The sequence below is a fragment of the Nymphaea colorata genome, chromosome 2 (assembly GCF_008831285.2).
Source record: "Nymphaea colorata isolate Beijing-Zhang1983 chromosome 2, ASM883128v2, whole genome shotgun sequence".
NCBI lineage: Eukaryota > Viridiplantae > Streptophyta > Magnoliopsida > Nymphaeales > Nymphaeaceae > Nymphaea > Nymphaea colorata.
Window position 1 is genome coordinate 36,135,237 of NC_045139.1, and position 22,021 is coordinate 36,157,257.

A 22,021-nucleotide genomic window follows, 5' to 3' on the forward strand; every position below is an offset into this window, starting at 1 on the left:
ACCCCTTATGGCCTTATCAGATCAAAGGTTGGACTTTATTTGATATTTGCTGGTGTAGATGGCTCTGGATTGATTCGGGTTGCTTCTGATATAAAATATCCATCTGAATTCTTCATGGGCAGGAAATTGTTTGTCCTTCCAAGATCTGCTGCTAATCTTGTAGATGTGCAGACATCCTCATGACTATTCTGGCATTGCAAAGGGACCAGGGGAAGACATTGCTGCAGGTTAAACATTTTCACCTTCGAAGAATTCAACTTAATAAAATTGGATTCAAACTCAGACTCTGACCCCATTTTCCACAACCAAACATATGCGATTGATTTGGATTTTTCTTAGGTCTTAATCAAATGTAAAATTCAAATTGGATTCGACCATGTAACTGCACACTGAACCTGTACTCGATTAGTAGCTGGATCTGGATTCTTTACTAGATCCAATTAAATGGATTCAAAATCAGATATACCTGATCCATATCCCAAGGGCCATGTTCTGAATTTCTTGAGTTTCTCTTTGTGGAGACATCACCCCGAGACACCGAAAGTACAACAAGTACCCAGAAATATGGTAGGAAGGGTGGGGATTTGTCTTTCTCAAACGAGAGATATGATGAAATATTCTTCCTGTTCACCCGGAGTGTATAAATTTGATTTATGGGCATGTAACAATTCGATTTTCAGTTTTCTTGACTTGCAAAATCCATGATACATGGTCTTTATAATGGTCTCCAGTGTTATCAAAATCGGCTTGAATCGACTCATTCGAATGGTATCAGTGGCAAACCGATTCGATTTGTTGGCCAGCTTAGTAGCTGTTGTCTCTCTCTCTTATATATAAATAATAATAATAATAATAATAATAATAACTTTGATCAATGTGTACCTACATAAAACGGGTAGATGTGCATTTAATAATTACATCACAATCGTTAGATCCAACAGGGAGTAGGTGCACCAAAGAAACTTGCAGAGACTTTTTTTTAGATAATTTCTATCATAAATTTTTTTTCTAGAGTACGTGATTTGATGGATACTTGCTTTAGAAAAGGGGCGGAGAGGGACATGCTGTCCAAATAATAAACAAGGGCGATTCTCTTTCACTCTCATCCCACTGAAACAGCGTTTCCCCCGGGTTGGGAGGGGGCGTTTGCATATTGTTCGTCTTCCGGTGCATGTTTTGCGAATCAAACACCCCATTTTTTATCTTTACTTAAAGAGTAATTGTCTACAACTACAATATAAAACCTCCAAGGCTGGAGTGAAGACATAATTTTTTTATGAGGAGGGCCAAATTAAAGTTTCTGAATTTTGATTATGACCGAAATATTATTTTTCAAAATTTTTATATAGAACAAGTGAACTTTTTTTTAAAATTTTCATATAATTTTTTTTTTTTAAAATTTAAGGTGGGACCAAGGTCCAAGCGAGCTTACCTTGGCTCCGCTCCTGTCCAAAGCCATAGCCTTTGTTTCGGAGCTTGAGTAAACATATGATACATCTTTCAACTCATGTGTTGCAGTTGCCATTGTTTGCAGTATAGAAAAAGGAAAATAATACACTGAAGCGTGACAGAAACCATGAGATTAAAACTTAGTATCTCTTGAACGTGTTCCACTTTGCCGCCCAATTAAACTTACTCCTTAAAGCCAAACACCCTCTTGTCAGAAAATCATAAGAGTTTCTTGTTGACAGATTCAGACCATTCACTGCAGGATGTAAAGGCATTTCCTTCATTGTCAACATGAATCATGAGCTTGCGAGTAAAACTGATTGAAGAGTGCCACTCCACTTATCATTTTTCTGACTATTTAAAATATTTTAAGAGTTTATTACTTTTATTTTTTCATATTTTTCATTTACATATTAAATTTAAATATTTTGTCCAATTTACAACTAATTCATCCGGATCCCTAAATTTCCTGAGATTCACTAAATCAGTGTCTTCGATTCGATTCAAAAACCTCTTTTTACAACACTTTGGCTACCAAAGAGTATCGGTTCAGATCGAGCACGTTCCCACATTTACAGCCTATGGATGAGGAGATCAACAAGTTCTAGACAACATGTGGAAACTAAGGCGAGAAAGAACAAATGTTGGGCACTCATAAAATAAAAAAAAAGTGGCGTATCGTCCTGTATCGGTTGTCACTTCTCGCCCCTATCAGCCATTATTAAATAATTTTTGATTAATAATATTATCTTAAAAGTTAATTCATAAAAAATCACAATATAACCCCGTAATCCCAATAAAGGCTTATATGGCCTGTACGGGGCCGTATCGACCCATACATGAAACGGTTCGTATCGAGCTTTGTTGCTTTATAAGAGCTGAGCGAAATAATTAGGTTGCGTTTGATTTTCCATGGATCTCAGATCCAAGAGGATTTAGAATTCATGATTAGCTGAACTCTACCGTGGACCTCAAATACATGATGAAATCCACGGTGATCTCAAATCTAAGTTATCAAACATGACCTTTTATTGAAAAAAAGAAGAAGAAAAAACTCCTATGAAATTTAAAAGGGGATAAAAAAAAAAGAAACCCTACTTTTTGTTCGCTATATGAGAAAGCAATAGTTTTTGAATTTGCTGATGAGTATTCAACTTTTGTTAAAGAAGGTTCAAAAGGGAAAAGGCCTTAGACCAAAGCCTGTCATTTTGAAACATGTGATTTTCTTAAACTTTTTGCATATTCCTTCAAACTTAAAAAAAACAAAAGTGTTAGTTTCTTGTGAAAAGAAAAAGAAAAAGAAAAAGGAAAAGGGAAAAGGAAAAGATATTTATTTTGTTTTCACTCATTCCATACAAGCTTTTGGTATGAACTAAAAAGGTGGTAAGCTTATGCCCCTAAGTGGTAGGACGCTACTTGGGTGTTACGTCATTTTACTTGTGATAATAAATGCTCCAATCGACATCATATGACATAACTTGTCATGTGACGTCAGATGTTTTATCGTCGTAGGTAAAATGCCTTAATAAATAACATATTTTGGTAGTTGTTAGCAGTTAGTATAAAAGAAAACTCACCCTTGTTTTGAAATTATACATAAGAAAAAGCCTGTAAATAGAAATTTCTTAATTTTATTGACAATAATTATAAAAAGTATATAACCTGTTCTAGCAGGAAGACTGCTAGCAGGAAGATTAGCAGTCTGAAAATATTTTAAAATTTAGACTGATATTTGTATATTTACATATTTAATTTTTTACTAGATTGGTGATTTGAGCATTAAAAGAAAAAAGAATTGATAGTGATGATCTTGCAGCCAAGGGTTCAAGACCTGGTCAAACTCATTAAAAATAATGACAACAATTTTTTTTTTTTGACTTAGCTGCAAGTTGAGGGGCGGCTACTTATCAGACTTCAAGGAATTGTAAGAGCATCCGATACTTCAGTCATTAGAAAAAAGAAAAAAATTCCAAAGGCTTGGTGCACCTAATGTTAATAAGATTCAGACTTAGAATCGATAATTTTTCTTTTCAAATTAACCTTGGAAATTGTACATCAAATATAATGTTATAAAAGAGTAACACCCATAAAAATCAAACTAATGACTTGTATTATATTGCTACGCCACGCTTATCCGGGTAATATTGACGAACAAGTAAAAGTTATTAACAAAACAATGTTAAAAAGAGGCAGGACACTTAATTTTCATGAGCCTTTAAGTCACTTAATCCTCAATCCAGTTTTTGTCATTAAGAAAATTTGTGTTAATTAACAAATTAAAGACACACATCTCCAATGCAAAGATTCATGTGATCTCTTGCCATGTACTCAATATCTCAAAATTGTAGATAGTGTGCACTTTAAAAGCACTTCAAACCCCCACATGGCTACATTATTGCTTGCATCTTGTGTTTGTGATATATATATATATATATATATATATATATATATATATATATATATATATATATATATATATATTGGCAGAGCAAGGTAGGGCTGCATGGGCCCTAGCCTACTTTAATTTTTTTAAATTTATAGGTAAATTTTAGAAAATTTGACTTGTTTTATATAAAAAATTTGAAAAATGATATTTGGTCCTAGTCAAAATTTAGAAACTTTAATTCTGAAAAATGTCTTACTTCACCCTTCTATATATATATTATATATATATACAATCAGCTCAACAATTTTTTTTTTTCTGCCCTCCTTTTTACACTTATCTCTTGCTGCTTTCCCCTCTATATTTAGTTGTCCTTTCTACTTAAAATTGACCTATTTTAGAAAAAAGTGAAGACATGAAAAACTAGTTCCAAATTAGGTGCTTTAAAATAAAAGTTATTTTCCAAATGTATATAACATATTTAAAAGCCGCTAAAAAAAGTTACTTAAGTATTTGCCTATTGCGGCCATAGTGCACCGGCTGGCACCACCTAAGGAAAATGATGTGCCTTCTTTAAGAAATCTCAAGCCTTCAATTGGTAAGCAGATCAATCACATTCTTTAATTGATCTAAAAGATCGACTGCCCACTTTGGTAATTGACAGCCACCACTGTGACCAATAACTAAATTTGACATTGTTTATCTTTTGGAAGCAACAATATTGTATCTTTTCACTGAGTTGTCCCATCTAATAATTTCCTAATATAAATGGTGCCACCTGTTAAAAGCACCTTATTAATGCTCCAAATTATTTGTAAATCTCCATAGACAGAAGAGAGAGAAACAAGAGAGAGAGTGGTTTTTGTAAATCTCCATACACACAGACAGAAGAGAGAGAAATAAGAGAGAGGAAGAAGAGAGAGAGTGGTTTAGCCAGTTCTAATAACAAGGAAAAGAAAACTGACCTTTTAAGATCATTTTTGACAACGGGCAAAAACTAAGAGCCCAAATGGAGAAACCACAGCTGATGGATTGACAAAATGAGATGGAAGAATTTTTCAAGAGGTTTGGCATAGCTGAGAGTGTAAGACTGGTGGTTATTTCCATTCTCATGAGTGTCATTTTCCTGAATAGGCTTCGACATGCATAGACGCAGGGATGGATAGGCTTCTACATGCATAGACGCGGGGAAAGGCAGAGGGGCTGGCAGGAGCCATGACCCTCCTTGTCAAATTTTTAAAAATTCAAAATTTTATACCTAAAATGTAAATTTTTTAGTTTAACTGAGATAAAAAATTTAAATATTATATTTTGGTTCTTGTAACTAGAAACTGTCTCTTACAACAAAATAAAATTTTGAGTGTAAACATAAAAAATGAGTAGAAATCAATATAACTAAATGATTAGAAAGTGATTTTGAATTGCGTGAAATATGAAATATGATGCCAAATTTTTATAATAAATGTAAGGAATAATGTCCAAAAAACCAGGGTTATTAAATATCCAACTTGGTGTTTGCACTTTTTTTTTAAAATATAATTCAAAAGTGTATAAAAATGATAAAATATGTGTCAGCTGGTAATATCAATTATTAGCAATATTAAATATTGTGTTGGTAAAGAAGTCAACGTGCCCCAAAGAGCCAGGAGGTAAGGATAAGTCTCCAATTAAAAAAGTGTAATTTATTACTTATGAACAACTAACCGTCGCTAATTAAGGGAGTTCCGGCAACACAGACAAAGACAACAATATACCTTGTATTTCCAACCATACCTAATTAAAATGACCAAATTGTCCCTACCAATTAAATGCAATAATTGCTTTTTATAAAGGCAAAAATAAACTAAAAAAAAATTACCTCTATAAAATTACCAAAATGCTCGTCTGGTAAAAAGTGTGAATATGTCGTCGTGTGATTTAGCTACAGAACATGAAAGCGCCTTCCTACCTACGACCCTCTCTCTATTCATGATATACAATTACTAGTAAGGGATTTTTTTTTTCGAAAGTAATTTTTGAATCTTAGAAGCGCGACATCAATTCAATTCAGTAGTAACCGATTCAAGAGTGTCACATTTATTCTTAATTATTTTAAAGTAGTTTTTTAATATAATTTTAGTTAAAAAAAAATATTTTTTAGTTTTTTGGTCAATTAAGGACTCTAAAACTGATTTAGAAGGCAAAAGTTGGAAACATTTTTGGTTTTCGGGCTGTTTGTTATTTCACTTAAAATGGAAAACTCGTTTAGTTGTCAACTTTAGCTATGTAATAAGGCAAAAAGTGAGGCAGGTATATGTAATTATCTACGAAGTTGGAACGTATACGAATGGACGTGATCCGTTAGTCCTTTTTAGAATTTTTATCAATTTCGGGTGGGAATTTTGAAATTTCTGCTATTTTTGAGAACCCCCTAAAAAGTCCCAAAACCTCCGACGAGTCCATCGTTTCGTTCGGTATCTCCAAAGAAACCATCCAAAGGATAGAAAAAGGGAGCAGAAAAGCGGGGGAGGTCAAAGCGAGGGAAAGAGAGGAGCAGAAGGAGAAGAAGATGGTGGATGATTTCATGGTGTACGTCGACCGGCTGATATCCTCGGCTTGCTTCGAGAGCGCGAACGAGGGGCTCCTCCATGGCCATGGCAGCGCACAGATGCCTCATGGGAGAGAAGGATTCCTGCTGAGCAACAATGGTTGCAATGGTGGTGGTGGCGGCGGTTGTAATAGTGGTGAGGCTCAATGCCACGTTGGGGAGGGTTGTTCCAAGAAGGAGGCGCTTATAGAATGTAGGATATGTCAGGAGGAAGACGAAGAGAAGGAGTTGGAGGCTCCTTGCGCTTGTAACGGCACTCTGAAGGTACGTGTGTCTCGCATTTTCGGAAGAAATTCGGGGTTTTTTGGCTCTTTGTTGATGGTCTTCTTTTGTGGTTTTGGTTTTCATGTGTTCTCTTTTGTCCCCTGAAAAATCATGCTTTCCCATTCGCTGGTGACCGTCTGGTGTGGATTTGAGCGATATTATGCTTCATGTCGTGCGAAAATCGTGATTTTTTCTGTGCTGGTGGTGATCTTTCGGCGTTTATTTTGCTTTTTCTGAACTTGAGCAATGTGCATTTCTTGGAGAGTCGTGTAGTTCTTTATGCGGTTTCTGTGGCTTCGCTGCGAACATTTCTTCCTTTTGGAGTTTGCTTTCTTGAGTTGTCTTTTGTGGTGGACAGAGATGGTCGTTGTTGTTCTGAAAGGTTTTTTTTTTTTTTTTAGTCTTTTGCAAATGGACGTTGACTGGTCATGCTATTCCATCCTCTGTATCCTTCTTCGAGTTTGTGCTTGCGGTCTGTTCTGCGTAGTTGTTTGTCCCTTCGTGACTTGTGGCATCGTTTGCTTTTTGAGTTTTATGCTCATTTCCTGTATCTGATTCCCGTTCCGCTCTCTTGTTTTGCCTGTATTGCATTTTTCATTGGTCTGTGGGGTTTCTGCGTTTTTTTGTTTCCATTTTTAGGCAAACCAACCAACTTGAGTCCTGTCGTTTGTTGGGAGTTTATGGCTTTTCTGTCGGAAAGATTGTTTGTCGATTTCCTGTTCATTGACCATTAGCATTGTGGCCTCTGTTATTCTACCTCGTACAGACGGGCATATGTTTCCAAGTGAAACTCCTTGCTTTACTCTTAACATATTTCCTTACATAGGGTTTGTTCTTTAATGGCTTCAACTTTGAACATAGAATGTTCATGTTTAGATTCAATTAAGCTTCTGGATTTTTCTACTGCAGAGCTTTGTTTGGGTTATTGACGAATCATTCTTTTGGTGCTGGAAGAGACTTGATGGCACCAGTAGTTTCCAAAGATGACACTTAACATGCTATCTGTTTCTGAATGCATTTCTTGATCACTTCTTTTGTTATTTTCATCCAAAATTTTGTTATGCATTTCTTGATCTCTTCTTTTGTTATTTTCATCCAAAATTTTGTTATGCTTATCATTTTTTTGGAACTCTTATCCATCCTATTGTACGTTTCTTGTGTCAAGGTTTACTTGTGTTAGTTGCATTATTGCAAGGTACTGTTGTTCCAGTCATGTTTGTGCTTTTCTTGTGGTTCCCCTGCTGTTGTGGACCAGCCTAATATTTAGTTTTTCAGTTTTCAGATCTTTCTAACTTATAGTTTTTACAATGTATGTCCCTATTAAATGGAAGATTTGGCTTTGGCTTGCTGCAGTTTGCTCACAGAAAATGTATTCAGAGATGGTGCAACAAGAAGGGTGATATTACTTGTGAGATTTGCAATCAGGTACGGTATTAGATGCAAAAAGGAAAAAAAGAAAAAGGTTGTCTATGTAACAATGCATAATAGTTGGTTTTTTCCCAATGTTGGAAACATTGGATTCTGAATCATATTGGAATCCTTAAATCCTACACATATTAGCGTACTGATTGGCCTGTGTGATACTACAACAGGCTATTTTATGTTTTCCTCTTTAACAACTAATTATCAAATATTTTAAAATGTTTAATACAACAAAAAATGCTTATTATCCCTCTCATGTCAGACAGTTGTCAAGGAAGTTAAAAAATTGGATAACTGAAATGCCAGTGAAAAGGCCAGTAAAATATAATTTTTGCTGATTGGAGATTCATCCTTAAATCAAGTGAAGAAAAGATGATTTACCAACTTACAATTTTGTGTTGTTTCAATGTTTCAAACTCTAGAAGGCACTCTCAAGTTCGAGATTTAAAATGATTTCTGGTTTTTTTAAGTGTCAAGAGTCCAACAGTCCATATTGTCTTGTTGGGCTAAGATAGTCTTTCACTTGGAATTTTTTGTGCACAAATATTGGTTGAATTTAGTTCTGAATGTATAGAATATCCAAATTCCTTCAGATTCTTACAGGCTTAGCTGTAAGGTCCTGATGGCTAGTTTCTAGGATAAGGGGAAAACACCGGACTTCTTCCATACCCAAAGGGCACTTTCTTCCTCGTTTATTTTTTGTACCTAAGGTACAATTTTTGTGTTCATGTATGCATGTCTTTATTGTTCTTTATGCATGTGCGTGCACAATGTAAGTCAAATAAGAACCTGAATGCATGTGTACACATGTGCCTAAATGTTAGTGTGCGCTGTCAGCCTGCTTGCAAAAAATTCCCTGCTATAAAATCCGTTAATTATTTTTTTAGCCTCCTTTAAATCAACTTCCAAGTTTAGTTGTATATGATGCTTGTATTCAGATTTGACTTGTTTTTTTCATTCTCACCAATATCTACAATCACTATCTTGTATTTAGAAAATGACTGCCAAATTTCATTCCCATGTATGTGCTCATTACACTTTGTTCATGCATTCAGTTAAACAATTTCCCCAAAAATGCTTTGTGCGAGATTAATATGTACATGGAGCATGGTACGAAAGTGTTGTAGGGTGGTGCCTGTTAGTTCTTGTGGTTGGTTGAAATGGACTCTGTAAATCATGATAAACCGTGGAATCCTAGCAAATGCTGTGGGTCTTGTTTCACATGTGAAATGTTGCAATGATTTGGTAGAAGTATTCTTTGTTCTGAGCTTTTACAGAACTGAGAAATTTGTCGTTACTTTCCTTAGTTCAATTGTTGGAATTTTTTCTCATATCTTGCCAGGTCTATGCTCCAAATTACTCTATTCCACAAACCAGGGCTAGTTCTGATGGTCTGGCAATCGACATAAGGTACTTCTTTACATGCTGATCTTTACTTCTTTTCGCCTGCACGTGTTACCACTGGACTTATTGTTCACGGTAAGGAGCTTGTAAGAGCAGAAAACAACTTGCCTTTGTATTTTGTCTAGTTGATGAAAGCTGGGCACCTGAATAAGAACATTACATCATGAACAGTGTTACCTTTAGTAGATAAATATAGCCTTCTAACTTCTGCTTTTAATGTTCTTATTGAGCCTTGTATGATTAATGTTGCCTAATTTTATGAATTTTATGAGCTTGTCAGTTCAAGAAGCTTAGCTTGAAATGAATGCTTTACCTCAGTAAGATAATCACAGTGAGACGAGCTATTTATCATCAAAGTGTCAACTGGAAATGCAGTGATGTATGCAGCCATGGCATCCAAACAGGCTGAGAGATCGGAACCTTGTTCCTACATGACCTAATCAATTTGATCAGGCATTTGACATCTATTTTTATTGTCAATCGAACCTAACACTTCAAAAGTTAGTTTTTATTTTATTTTTTTAAAGACAGAGAGCATCCAATTGCCATTGATCCGAGTGGGGTGCACTTCAACAAACAGATATGTTTGGTCTGGTGACTGCACTAGATGAATGTTGGCAGTTCCAGACTTCAGTGCCACACCCGTGTCATGTAGATCTGGCTGCTGCTGTCCTTTAGTGTGTCCCTATGACCTAGGTTTCTGTAATACACTTTGCACAACAATACTTGTTCAGTTTGGTGGTAGAGTGTCAAAACCTATGTTACAGAGATTCATATAGAAGGCACCCACCTGTGCTGACACATCTAGACATGGTGCAAGCATAGCAAAATGATACCTGGTATTTTTCTATTTTTTTGTTTATTAATTTATATTTTATGAAATATAAAATATTGCACAACCATGTCCTGCACATGTTTTTAAAAGTATTGTGCATGTCGGTCAAAACCCGCTTTCTCCTGGTCATTTCTGTACATGTGTATGCACAAGCATGTGAAGTAAACATTAAGAGTTGATTCTTTCTCATAGTATATATTTGAAATTGAATGGTTTTCTCGTTCCCGCTTATTCTCTAAGAAGGCATTTAATTTGTGGAGATTGACGAAAACTTGGGATGCATGGAGCTGCATCGCTTGCATCCTAAGTAACACCAAAAAGTAGGAACAACACGGAGCATCCCTTCAATAAGAACTCAAATGCAGCACCTATGGGTGCTCCATTTTTTCTTCCAAATTCCTGGTATTTCCAGGAGCAGGAATCAGATGGCCTCTAAGAGGACATTGGCGTTCTCCAGCACATGGAACTCCACCTGTGTGTGTTCCTGGTGGTGCCTGCAGTGAGTTGCAAACAAGGGAAGATGCACATTGCAGTCCGTTTTGCACTGGAGAATGCCTAGAAGGCACTCTCTACGGTTCCTTCAATTTGGTGGAATTGTTGGAACAGTGGACAGAATGCCATGTCCTGTGAGACTGTGTTTGACCTGCACTAATGAACGTCCTTTAAAAGACCAAACTGTCTGTGGATTCTGTGGGTTGTCAGTGGGTATATCTTATTTTCCAACCAGTTGCTTGGATTCCCAAAATACTGAAGCTTGGGCAATACGTTATTATGTCTTGGTATAAATTCTGATAAAAATCAATGTTTTGTTTGTTGGTGATTTCTTGTGATTGTGGTTCATTTTGATCCTTGTGGTGATCATAGGGACATGGCCAACTAGTCATTGCAGTCGGTGTTCCATTCTTGTTTTGTTTGCTCTCTCTCTCTCTCTCTCTCATTTTTTCATTGTAAGCAGGCAAAATTGGGGCCCTCGAATTGACCTTCACGATCCTCATATTCTGGCCATAGCTGCTGCTGAGCATCGGTTGCTCCAGGCTGAATATGAAGATTATGCTGTTGCAAACACTACTGGAATTGGTGCCTGCCGCTCTGTTGCTCTAGCTGTATGTTCATTTCCATTCTGTGTCGTTCATTTCTATTGCTTGTTTTGTATGTTTGTCATGTATTTTGGCTTGAGTGATAATGCTGATTAGGATAAGTACTTCCAATATAATCAATTCTCCACCTATGTATTCTATTTGTTTTTTGAGTTAATTTTGTTAGGAATTATATATTTCTTCTCTCATGACAGTTGATGTTACTTCTGCTTGTGCGCCATGCACTTACCCTCAGCAGGGATTCTGGGTTCCTGCAGGAGTCTTTGGCGGTGTTCAATGTATGTACCGTCATTCAGCTGAAGAAATTTGTAAATATTATTTTTTCTGTTTTCTCCAATGCATTGTGATCCAAACATCTAATATTTTTCCTGCATTATCTAGATTTCACTACTTCAGTTTGCTGGATTGCTTCTACCATGTTATGTGATCTTGAGAGTGCTTTACATTTTACAGAGTCGAAGGCGAAGACAGGTAGGCCTTTACCATTCTTCTTTTCTTTAATTAATGCTTACAATCATTCTTTGGGAAATAACCAGATGGAACTAAGCCTCCTTTCTACTGCTGCCAGAATCTGAAAGTGGAAACATAAACTTGTCATTGGTTCTCATTTGTCTCAGTAAAGTATGAATTCGGGTTCAAACACATGCCCTTCTGCTCAATACCATCAACAGGGGTCAGACTGTCTTGACATCATCCAAGTCAGCTCATGCACACATGGTTTAGATACAATCTAACTGGAAAGTAGTAACAGTAAAGGAATATGGTGGTCCATTTAATCCTTTACATATTCAGCAGAAGGGCAGGTACGAGGAAGAATAACGGAGACCACAATGCTAATGGTGAATTAACAGGAAATCTACAAACAATTCATTCTGAGATAGTCTTATATACCTGAAGAAATGCGAGTTTGAGATCCCTTCCAAATATCTCTGTTAGGGAGTCCATAGGGCCATTAATGTCCACACTGATTAAAAATGCTAACAATCAATCATTGGCTACCTAGTTTGCTTCCACTAAAACCTTCCACTTAGATGTTCTTTGGAGATTCAATTTGATGGTCGTCTAGAGCTTGTCCTATCTGTGTTCGACGAGCTCTAGATATGCCATCTGCTTGAAACCTGGTCTAGCTAAACTCTTCCAAATAACCATTTTTTTCCTGTTGGGCTGACTTTCCTTTGTCTTAATGCAGTAGCAGATGTAGCTGGTCTCGGAGGAAACAGTTAGAAGATCAAGCTGCTCTACGTAGGACAAGCTCTTGGTGTTGTTTCTTTTACCATCTTTATCTAGAGTTGCTGGAAAACCGGTATCTCTCTTTTTCGTTTCTTTTTGTATATCTTAATATGTGTGCCTTTCAGTTCAAGATAGATCTCTGCAGTGGCTCGTTACTGCTTACTAAAGTGGAATTTGTAAATATTACCATCATCTTCTCCTAGCAGTAACCAAATGTAACAAGCTTTGTTTGAGTATCTGCCCAAGTAAATGTATAAACATGCAGTTGCCCAAACGTGCACTTACCGGAATTCTCAGCCTGTGATTTGTTTGGACTGACGTTTCTGTATATTTGGGTGTGGGAAAGATGGTGCTGAGTGCGAAAATTCTTGTAGAACATTTGAACGACACCCTAAAACCAATTTTTGGAAGTAAAAAATAGTCTCCTTTCCAAAACATCATTTCAGGTGTGTTTGGACGACACCAAAAATGAGTTTTGCCAAAATTCAGTTTGGGCTACAACTGGTTTCCAAAAGGAAGTGAATAAACTGACACTCCCATGTTATTCTAAAAAAAGGGTATTTTGGTCCTACCACCCATGCAACCCACTTTTTCAAAACTGATCAAAGCAAACAATTTTCTGAAAAACTGGTTTCACAAAACCAATTTTTTGAGTGTGCCATCCAATCATTACCTTAACCTTTTTAGGTGGGTCCCATATCAATCCTGAAGGAAAAGGCAAGAACATTATTTATGTTTACTATTTATTAGAAACTGCATTTGACGTAAACTCTAAGGCATACCGTTATGCTTGCTTGCTTTGTGGCTTGAGTTGATCTATAAAATATCTTTTAACTTGAGTGTCGTGGTTGTTATTGTTTGTTACTTAGAATAGTAATACGTTGAAGCGAAATAGGATTCGACCTTGAACCCTTTGAGTAGGTGGTGCTTTACCGCTCGGTTGCATTACAACCGGGCTGTTGCAGAGCAACAGGTGTTCAAGTTTCATATTATACACCAAACCTCTTTAGCTTCGTTTAAGCATTAATGTGAAATCACATGACAATACTCATGACTTTTGTGTGTGTGTGTAAGAGAGAGAGAGAGAGGTACATCAGAGATAAACAAGCAGACACCCACCTTCTTCATAGCTTCACTCAATTATTAGAGGAACAAGAGTCAAGAGTATCAAGTAGAGCAGGATACTTAGGATGAAAACTTTCCATAATGGTGTCTATAGTCCATGAATAATCGTTTACATCTTCATCAACGACATGGAAGGTGCAGGAGGCATTTTCTGTGAATAAGAAAGAACACACAAATGTGACATGAAATATGTTTGAAGATGCTTGAGAAAAAGTCTAAGTTCGGATAGATGTGACGAAAATTGCGGTCAGCAACCATACATCAAGTTCAATAGCTTCACAAAGCATGGTAGAGAATTGACTAAGGTACCTTGAAGGAGGCTTTCTTTAATGAGTTCCAATTTCTAAAAATGACTTTTTGATTGGTTTCTCTCTACTTCAACCATGCACGCTGTTTGCCAGTCAAAATGTAAAGACATATTCGGGTGGAATTCTCAGCACAGATGGATTTGGTTTCCAAACTCCCTCTTAATTTGGAGGTTTTGGACATTGTGGGACATGATGAATGGGAATGACAAGTCTGGTGCAGAGAGGGGCCGTGTTTGCTTCTCCCAAACACATAAACCATCCAAACACAACCTTAAACCCAATTATACAAAATCATCAAGCATGAGACAATCGATTAGGAGGGCCACCATTAGATCAATGTGAATCGTGTTCTCATAGACATGCAACCTGAGTGAGGGGGAAGGAAATCCGGTCACTTTCCAAGGAAGAGCCCAAGCCTGCCCCATCATTTCCCCTCCCTTCTAAGGCTGCATTGGTACCTGGGATGAAGTCTGTGCTACACGCCAACTTGCCCACTTTCCCAGTTCAAAGTTGCCTTTCCTTTGGAAGCCAAAAAAAAAAGGAGCAACAAAGAGTTATTGCATCTCTATTCCGCCTTTCAATTTGGGTAGGGAGAAGATTCATTTGTAATCTCTTATTCATGAAACAATTCAGCCACACATGAACAAAGTCATCAATCCCTAGAACGTAGAAAGACCTTTCCTACCTAACCCTTTGTTTCCATAGGGCATAAGCTTTGCTTTCGAACCTTTGGTGCCTCGAGGTGACAACACCACCGCATTTCAACTTGTGCATTAGTGACCTTTCCTTTTGCAGCCTATAAGACGCTCTTGACACTTGACATAGAGACAATATGGAGATTGGATAATTTTTTTTATCAGTTAAATTTTTCCACCAACAAATGAAGCTTTCAAAAATTTTAGTTGCACAGATAATCTTTTCCACCAATGAGTATATGCAGAAAAATCACAATAAAGGAGATGCATACAACCAATGGCTGAGCCGGAAATTTCGAGCAATGGACGAGGGGGCACTAATACATGGAAATATGAAAATGGTCTATGACATACTAACCCGTGTGATTAAGCAAATCTTGCAAGGTTGTGTGGGCGAATGCCCACACAAGCCCACAAATGCCTCCGTAATATGCCATCACCATTGAGATTTGAACTAGTGACTAGCTGCCTAATAACGACTGCCCAACCAGTTGTGCTAACGGAAAGTGGAAAAAGAAATACCCAAGATGTTCGTCTTTTCAAAATAGCAAAATGCCCTCAAATTCCGGCCCTTCGGTGCGTGTTCGTCTAGTGGACTGGTGCATGCAACGCAGTTTGCATGGGCAACCAAGCAAAAATATGGGCTAATTAACCAAGGAAACTATATGTAAGAGAGCACGATATAAAAAAAGAACATATATAACTTAAAGGTGTTTATGCACAGCGAACGAGTTAGCGTACATAATATAATCAATGTATGTGGCACTTCAGGTATTTTAGATCAATGCCCGTACATGGCCAAGATTAGTGACATTACTTCTCACTGAGGCAAGCTCGGAACCTTCAGAATCCAACATGAGATGGTGGCATAGATTAAACAATTAATAACTAGAAGGAAACAACTAATTTATAATAATTAAAACTTCAAAAAAAAATTTGAAAAAACGCACCTGAAGAATAATAAGAAGCACACCTAATCTTGGCATATTGTTAAAGACAGGCCAAATTACGTTTTCAATAGCTAATAGAAAAAATATTAACCATCAGCTACTTTTGAAATTTTGATCATTTAAATCAATGGAAATTTATCATTTTTGCCTTTCGGAAAATAGCACGAAGAGATGACCTATATTTTCTTTGAAGAATTTTCTAACTTTAACTAAAAATAGCAGATAATTATACTGATCAAGAAAGATAACGCAGACTGATGAGATTACAGTGTGTTTTTTTATTGATATCGATTCTCTGTGTTATAAAAACTTCCCCAAAATATGCTTTGGACATGGCAGCTCGGTCCTGATCAAGAAAACCAAGATATTGCACTCATTTTTTTCCAAAAGATAGAAACTTATAGTTACTGAAACATCAGAATGAGAAGGGCAGCTTCATTAGGATACCAGCATTGGCATGGATGGCGCAGGAAATTGATATCCTAAAAACTTAGTATAATATCATGACCCAACTCCTATCTCGCATTTAAAAGATAATCTAATTCCCCCACAAGCAAGCTTGAATACCTAAAACTGGACACTTTTCCAAGAGGTGAATGCAAAAGCTTGGAGAAACTTGTTTCTTTAAAATGAAAACATGACATCACATAAGATTATGTTCACACTTCAACTTAATTTTAGTCTTCACTCACTTTCAAGTTCTTCAGTTATTCAAATTTTTTGTGCTACTACCTTTCACTCTTTTTTCTTATGTAATTATTCTATACATACATACTGCCCCCCACTTAGCAAAATTTTTGCGGCTCATTTCCCCACCTCCTCTTGTACCACATCTGTCTATTCTGTATCCTGGCAACTATAGTACAATAGGATACTTCCTATTGAACGCCCAATATCCATATCATGCTCCCATCCAAGTAAAGACAAAACTTGTACAGCCTTAAGATCAATGTAGCAGGGGAACACGATGATCTGGAAATTTTATGCAAGGTGGAAGATCCAAAAAACTTGGGTTAGAAATGAACACCAATAATATGCCTTACTCAGAAGGTGGATGAATGAAGTGCACAAAATTTCTGCGTCTTACACTTGTAAAATTGATTTCAACAGGGCATATGAGGTGTTGAAAGGAGAACTGGACAAGGATGTACAACCCTTGATTGATTGTGACAATTGCGAGTAACATGACTAAATTCTTGCACAGCTTTGATGAGGAAATACTAACTCTGCGCCAGATGCACCACACCTGCTACCAGAGCCTGTTGTCAGTCACAACAGATACGATATTTTTCATGGTCTCCTGCAAAAAGTCCAGCAAAATGAGCCTACAAGAATTTTGCTTGAGAGTGAATGAAAAGCCAAAAAGCTTGAAACTAACCGATGAATGGTCCTTGAGTCCAAGAGATAACAACAAGGGCCTTGATGAACCAGACTTACTGCAAAGAAGGTAACAAAAGAAAAATGAGCATGAGAAACAGTCCTTTTATTTTTGTGGATCTGGAGATGGTAAACTAGAAGTTCCCTCATTTACTTAATCTAACAAAAACCTTAAACCAGCAACCAGAGTTGCAGAGGATTTCTCAACTGTTTCCACAGCTCCTGGTACAATAATAAGTGCTAACGACTAAACAATTATATTACCCCACAGGTTCGTATGGACTCAAGTGTCGTATGCATGGAACTGTACCAAGATGCAGATATTGGTTTTTCAACAACTCAATAAACCAAAAAGAGATCTACGTTCATTTAAGTGGTGCCTTGAAAGATGAAATATGAATAAGCCATTCCCATTGCATTGACATGCAATAGCAGCAATACTGACCTTATATTCTCAATAAGCTGACGTGCACATGCCACCATCATTGGCTGCAGCAATATAAATTGTAAACAGTGAGAATATGCCTTGCAAAAAGTAAAGCACCACAAATCATATGACAGATTATGGTCATCTAGAACAAAAAAGACAGTGATTCTTTTACCAATATGCATGAGATGGCCAAACAGAACAAATAACTACCTCATCTCTCTTCCCAAATATTACAGACACGTTAAATGTTGGATTGATGGTAACACCTTCTTCTTTCCTAAGAGGAAATAAGTTATCAAATTGCTTGTATACAGCGTACAGGAAGCTAACAAACTCTAAAGTCCCAGCATGTAGTCATACAATGCTAGGTACTCCTTTTCAACAAAAACATACAAGAAGAGAAGGGTATCGAAAAGGAAAATAAAATATGTGAATACAAAGTCATCAAAAAGGATAATGGAAAAGAGCAGGCAATGAAGAGCAGACTAGTATTCCATGGCAGTAGAGAGCAAAAGGAAATAAATGGCAGGTTGTAAGCACACCTTGCATGCAGTATTGTTCCCATGCTTCCAATCTGTGTCACTATCACCTATATGTGTTTTAGCAAATGAGACACCTAAATGAATTAAATTATAAATTACCACTGCCAAGAAAGGGACATAAATGATACCATATAATGATCCTCATATCTGCAGATAATTATGTCAGTTCTGATTCCCTGCATATCAGATGAAAAGAAAAATGAGAACAAATATATCATGTTAATACCCAAAACCAAAATTTGTGGGTGACAAATGAAAATATAATTGATCTGAAGGGCAGTAATAAGTGATTAAGACATCAGAAAGAATCTATGTATATGCCGTCTATGGAGATGGGCACTCGGATGCAGAAGATAAACACAGATTGCTAAACAAAAAGCAGGCTTTTGATGGGTAATTCCATCATGTGTCCAGAAACACTTTGAAAATTTCAGCAGGATTTTGCATTCACAAGAGAAACACCAGCTCTAGGTCAACCATTTGGCCTGACATATGTGTTAATGGAACCGGTTGAAATATAAGAATCAACAGCCGCAGCTCTAAAAGAAAGAGTCAAGAAAAATGAGGTTCAAATAAAGTTCGTGTAACTTAGAACAAACACAAAATGTTGAACAACCTTGCAAGAACCAATACACAAAAAAGTGTGGAGAGTAGGAAGAGAATTCGGGAATGACAAAAAACAAATTCAAACTAAGTTACTACAACCTCAAACAAACATAGATGCTTGTAAGGTAATGAACGATACACAAAAAAGGTGTGGAATGTGAGGAAGAGAATTCAGGAATAACAATAATCAGGTGGCTAAAATCATATTTTGTGCCCACCACCCTTTTTATGCTTTGGTAAATGGTTACTTTTATAGTGGTAAGCCAGAGAGTGCCACTTTTAGAACCATCACTGAATTAGGCAGTCTCTGTAAATTTCTCTTCCTAAAATGGAATCACTAACATCAAATTTTAATGATTTAGTTTGTGCAACAGATTTACAAAACTGGCTTAGAAAACTCCAAAAGGCATCTTGTAACCCTTAATGCATGAAATGACCTGCAAACAGTTCCATACCTGATAAGTTTGTAAAGAACGAAACGTTTGATAGTTTGAGCATAACTACTAACCTATGTGCTCATACCCCTTTTCTGGGTGCTCAATTGGAGTCAACTGTAAGGGATTAAGATCCATCCTGCAAGTGTTAGGTGAGCTTTTGGCTAAGTTGTTGCGCGTACATAAAGTGATCTTAGGCTTTAATGCAATTTCTAGAAGCTTCTAAAGACTATGCACATTAATATGTATGAATGGCATTTCATCCAATGAACGTAATCCGACTAACAATCATCTAAAGATCTTACTCACACAAAATTGTTTATGTGCAGAAAACCTACATAAATTTTGAGCTTAGAAAAAGGGCTTAAGAAATTTAAGCAAGCGTACAGATACAAAACAAATCAGAAAGAGCAATCTGAAAAAATCGAACATATGAAAAGATTACCTTAATATCAACTGTAACCTCCCTATGAGGAACTGGAAAATGAACACCTTGAAGATCCATCGACTTCCACCAAAATCTGGATGATAGGACACAAAGAAATCTTAAAATTCAGTTCAAAATTGTTGTATTAGGAAAAGAAAAGTCCTTCTGGAGAACTTAAAGAGAAAGCTTATTTGTTTGAAAAACAACACACGGTCTAGCCAGCAAAATCAAAATTACAGGGACATCAATTATTTTTCAAGACCCCTAACAGTGCACTTCATTCCACTGCTTTGCGACTCTAACAGATGACATTAAGTCCAACAGCCCATTGTAGCAAAAGGTCCAAACAATTGCAGAAAAAGGACAACTATCATTTCAAGCTTATGCGTGCCAAGTTCATTGGTTTCACAATCAACAAGTCCATTAACACTTGATCATCCTATAGTTGAAAAAGAAATCAAGGTAAATGCGAACAACCAGCAAATAAAGATAGCTAATCAAATTCATTCTGTCGAGCTTAAAAACCATTCACGAGCATCGTTATAAGCTAAAGGAAAAACTATAAATTGTGGACCACAATATCTGACTCTATTATGAGCATGAAAAGAAGACGAGTGAGAAGGAAGTGAAGACGAAGAAGTGCGAGTAAAGAAAAAAAGAAGGGGGAGGAAAGGGAGATACCTGGTTTCGACCGACCAATCAGTAAAGTAGAGAGAGAAAGAGAGAGAGTGAGTTCGGGTATTTTAGGTTGTGAGATTAAAGTTGGGGCTTAAAGCCCAACGGTATGGAACCTGTATTGGCCGATTCAGTCCCGCATTAACCATTGTGAATCAAACGATATGTTATTTTTTATTAAAAAAAGAAAACCCGTTTCAAGATTATCATTCATGCCGAAATTTCTTTAAATTTTCAAGAAACTGTTCATTCTCGGGCACTGTAACCTGCTTCATTATATCGCATCGGCCGATACGTTCCAAAACCGATCCGACAGCATCGTTTTAAGGTGCATAACTATGTCAGATGGTAGCAAACGATTATTCAGTCATTTGTTAATTAACGGCTGAGAGAAGGTTCTGGTTGAGCTTAGCGAACAAGAAATCACATCTTTGAATTTCATGGGTCTGTGAGAAGTAGAAGTAGATCCTAAGTTGACGGTGCACCAAGCGATTGGATATATTTATAATCATATTCGTTTTTTTGGATATTCACATGTTTACATTCGAATTCAGATTCAATTTAAATAAAAAAAGTCATAGCTGAATCCAAATCTGAAATCTGATTTTACAATCTGAATCTATTCGAATCTAATTTTTATATTTATATCTGAATCTGAATTTTGAACCAGATTTTACCAATTTTCAAAATTTAGTAGCATTAGATACAAAATATTTATCTAAAAATGAATCCGATTTGAATCCATAGCTGAATCCGATTGGATATTTTTGTATATACGAATCCAAATTAAATCGGATGCCATTTATTAAATCTGAATTTGATCTGATTTCTTAATCAGAAATGTAATTTTCTTCTGTATCCAATTTTTTCGGTTTGGTTCGGTCGAATATCCGATATATTGGCATCCCTATGTGCGGGGCATCAATGAATAGAGTTTTTACATCATTCTTCTTCTCTGTGATTTACCGTTCTTTATTACAATAGGCTCTCCTAACAAGAGCTATTCTAGGGAATTTGATTTATGATCCTTCAGCGTATTTATAGCCTCAGCTTGACCATCAAAATTTCAAAAAGGCGTTCGGTGTCTTTGCATTGTTTCCAGAGTAATCCTTGAGAAAGACTTCGTCGCCCGCAAGCAAGTACTGCCCATTGATGTTTTATGTCTCTTGAATGAGAGATTGACCGCCTATTAGCCAACAACAAGCTCATATCTCTTGAATCGGAGATTGACCACCTACTAGCCACAGTTCCAACAACAAACTCATATCTCTTGAGTCCAAGATTGGCTGCCTACTATCCACAGGTCCAAGTTGGTGCTCAAGACCCCTCAATGCTAATATTTAGTCTTTTAGTACACTTGTCCCGTCGCTAAAAACCACAACCAATCTTATGTTTCGACCTTAGTATTACCAGTGGCACAGCTAAGTGTGGCCATGTGAAATGGGCACGTCCCAAAATGTCTTGTTTCAACTACATTATCAAGGTTTCAGTACAATTTAACTTTAAATGTAGATTTAAGATTCACGCACACATATGGGACTAGTACCCACCCTTTATTTATATGCGTCTCCACCACCACTAGGCTGCCAGATGAGAGACATCATTGCCACAAATATGGAAGAGACAGGGACAATTGTCATGGTGAGCAAGAGGCTACTATTCATTTTGTAGAATTCTTGTAGTTGGATTTTCAGCATGACCTGTATGCATCTTTTCAGTTGGATTTGTACAAACAATTTAGAAGATGTAAGGGGTGCTGCATAAAAGTGAATGGGAGGATT

General features: G+C 36.7%; 2 protein-coding genes across 3 annotated transcripts; one reads left to right on the forward strand and one right to left on the reverse strand.

Moving 5' to 3' along the window:
• Window positions 1-6,286: 6,286 nt before the first annotated feature.
• On the forward strand, window positions 6,287-12,974 carry LOC116246638 (uncharacterized). The gene is made up of 7 exons (XM_031618435.2): window positions 6,287-6,683; window positions 8,037-8,108; window positions 9,448-9,515; window positions 11,300-11,447; window positions 11,636-11,719; window positions 11,823-11,912; window positions 12,631-12,974. Exons 1-7 carry the CDS (start codon window positions 6,381-6,383, stop codon window positions 12,631-12,633), a joined length of 768 nt encoding a protein of 255 aa, XP_031474295.1. The 5' UTR covers window positions 6,287-6,380; the 3' UTR covers window positions 12,634-12,974.
• A 3,693-nt stretch (window positions 12,975-16,667) lies between these two features.
• Window positions 16,668-20,380, reverse strand: LOC116248247 (uncharacterized). 2 transcript variants are annotated; one of them, XR_004170979.2, is made up of 9 exons: window positions 20,247-20,380; window positions 19,584-19,659; window positions 18,227-18,274; window positions 18,099-18,145; window positions 17,767-17,833; window positions 17,572-17,615; window positions 17,128-17,185; window positions 16,837-17,049; window positions 16,668-16,721 (listed from the first exon to the last, which is right to left on the reverse strand). XR_004170979.2 is itself a non-coding variant. In XM_031620926.2 (8 exons), exons 2-8 carry the CDS (start codon window positions 19,641-19,643, stop codon window positions 16,999-17,001), a joined length of 375 nt encoding a protein of 124 aa, XP_031476786.1. In that variant the 5' UTR covers window positions 19,644-19,659; window positions 20,247-20,380; the 3' UTR covers window positions 16,668-16,998. The 2 variants fall into 2 exon arrangements, 1 of the variants encoding a protein (XP_031476786.1); XM_031620926.2 differs by having other exon boundaries at window positions 16,668-17,049.
• Between the last annotated feature and the right edge of the window lie 1,641 nt (window positions 20,381-22,021).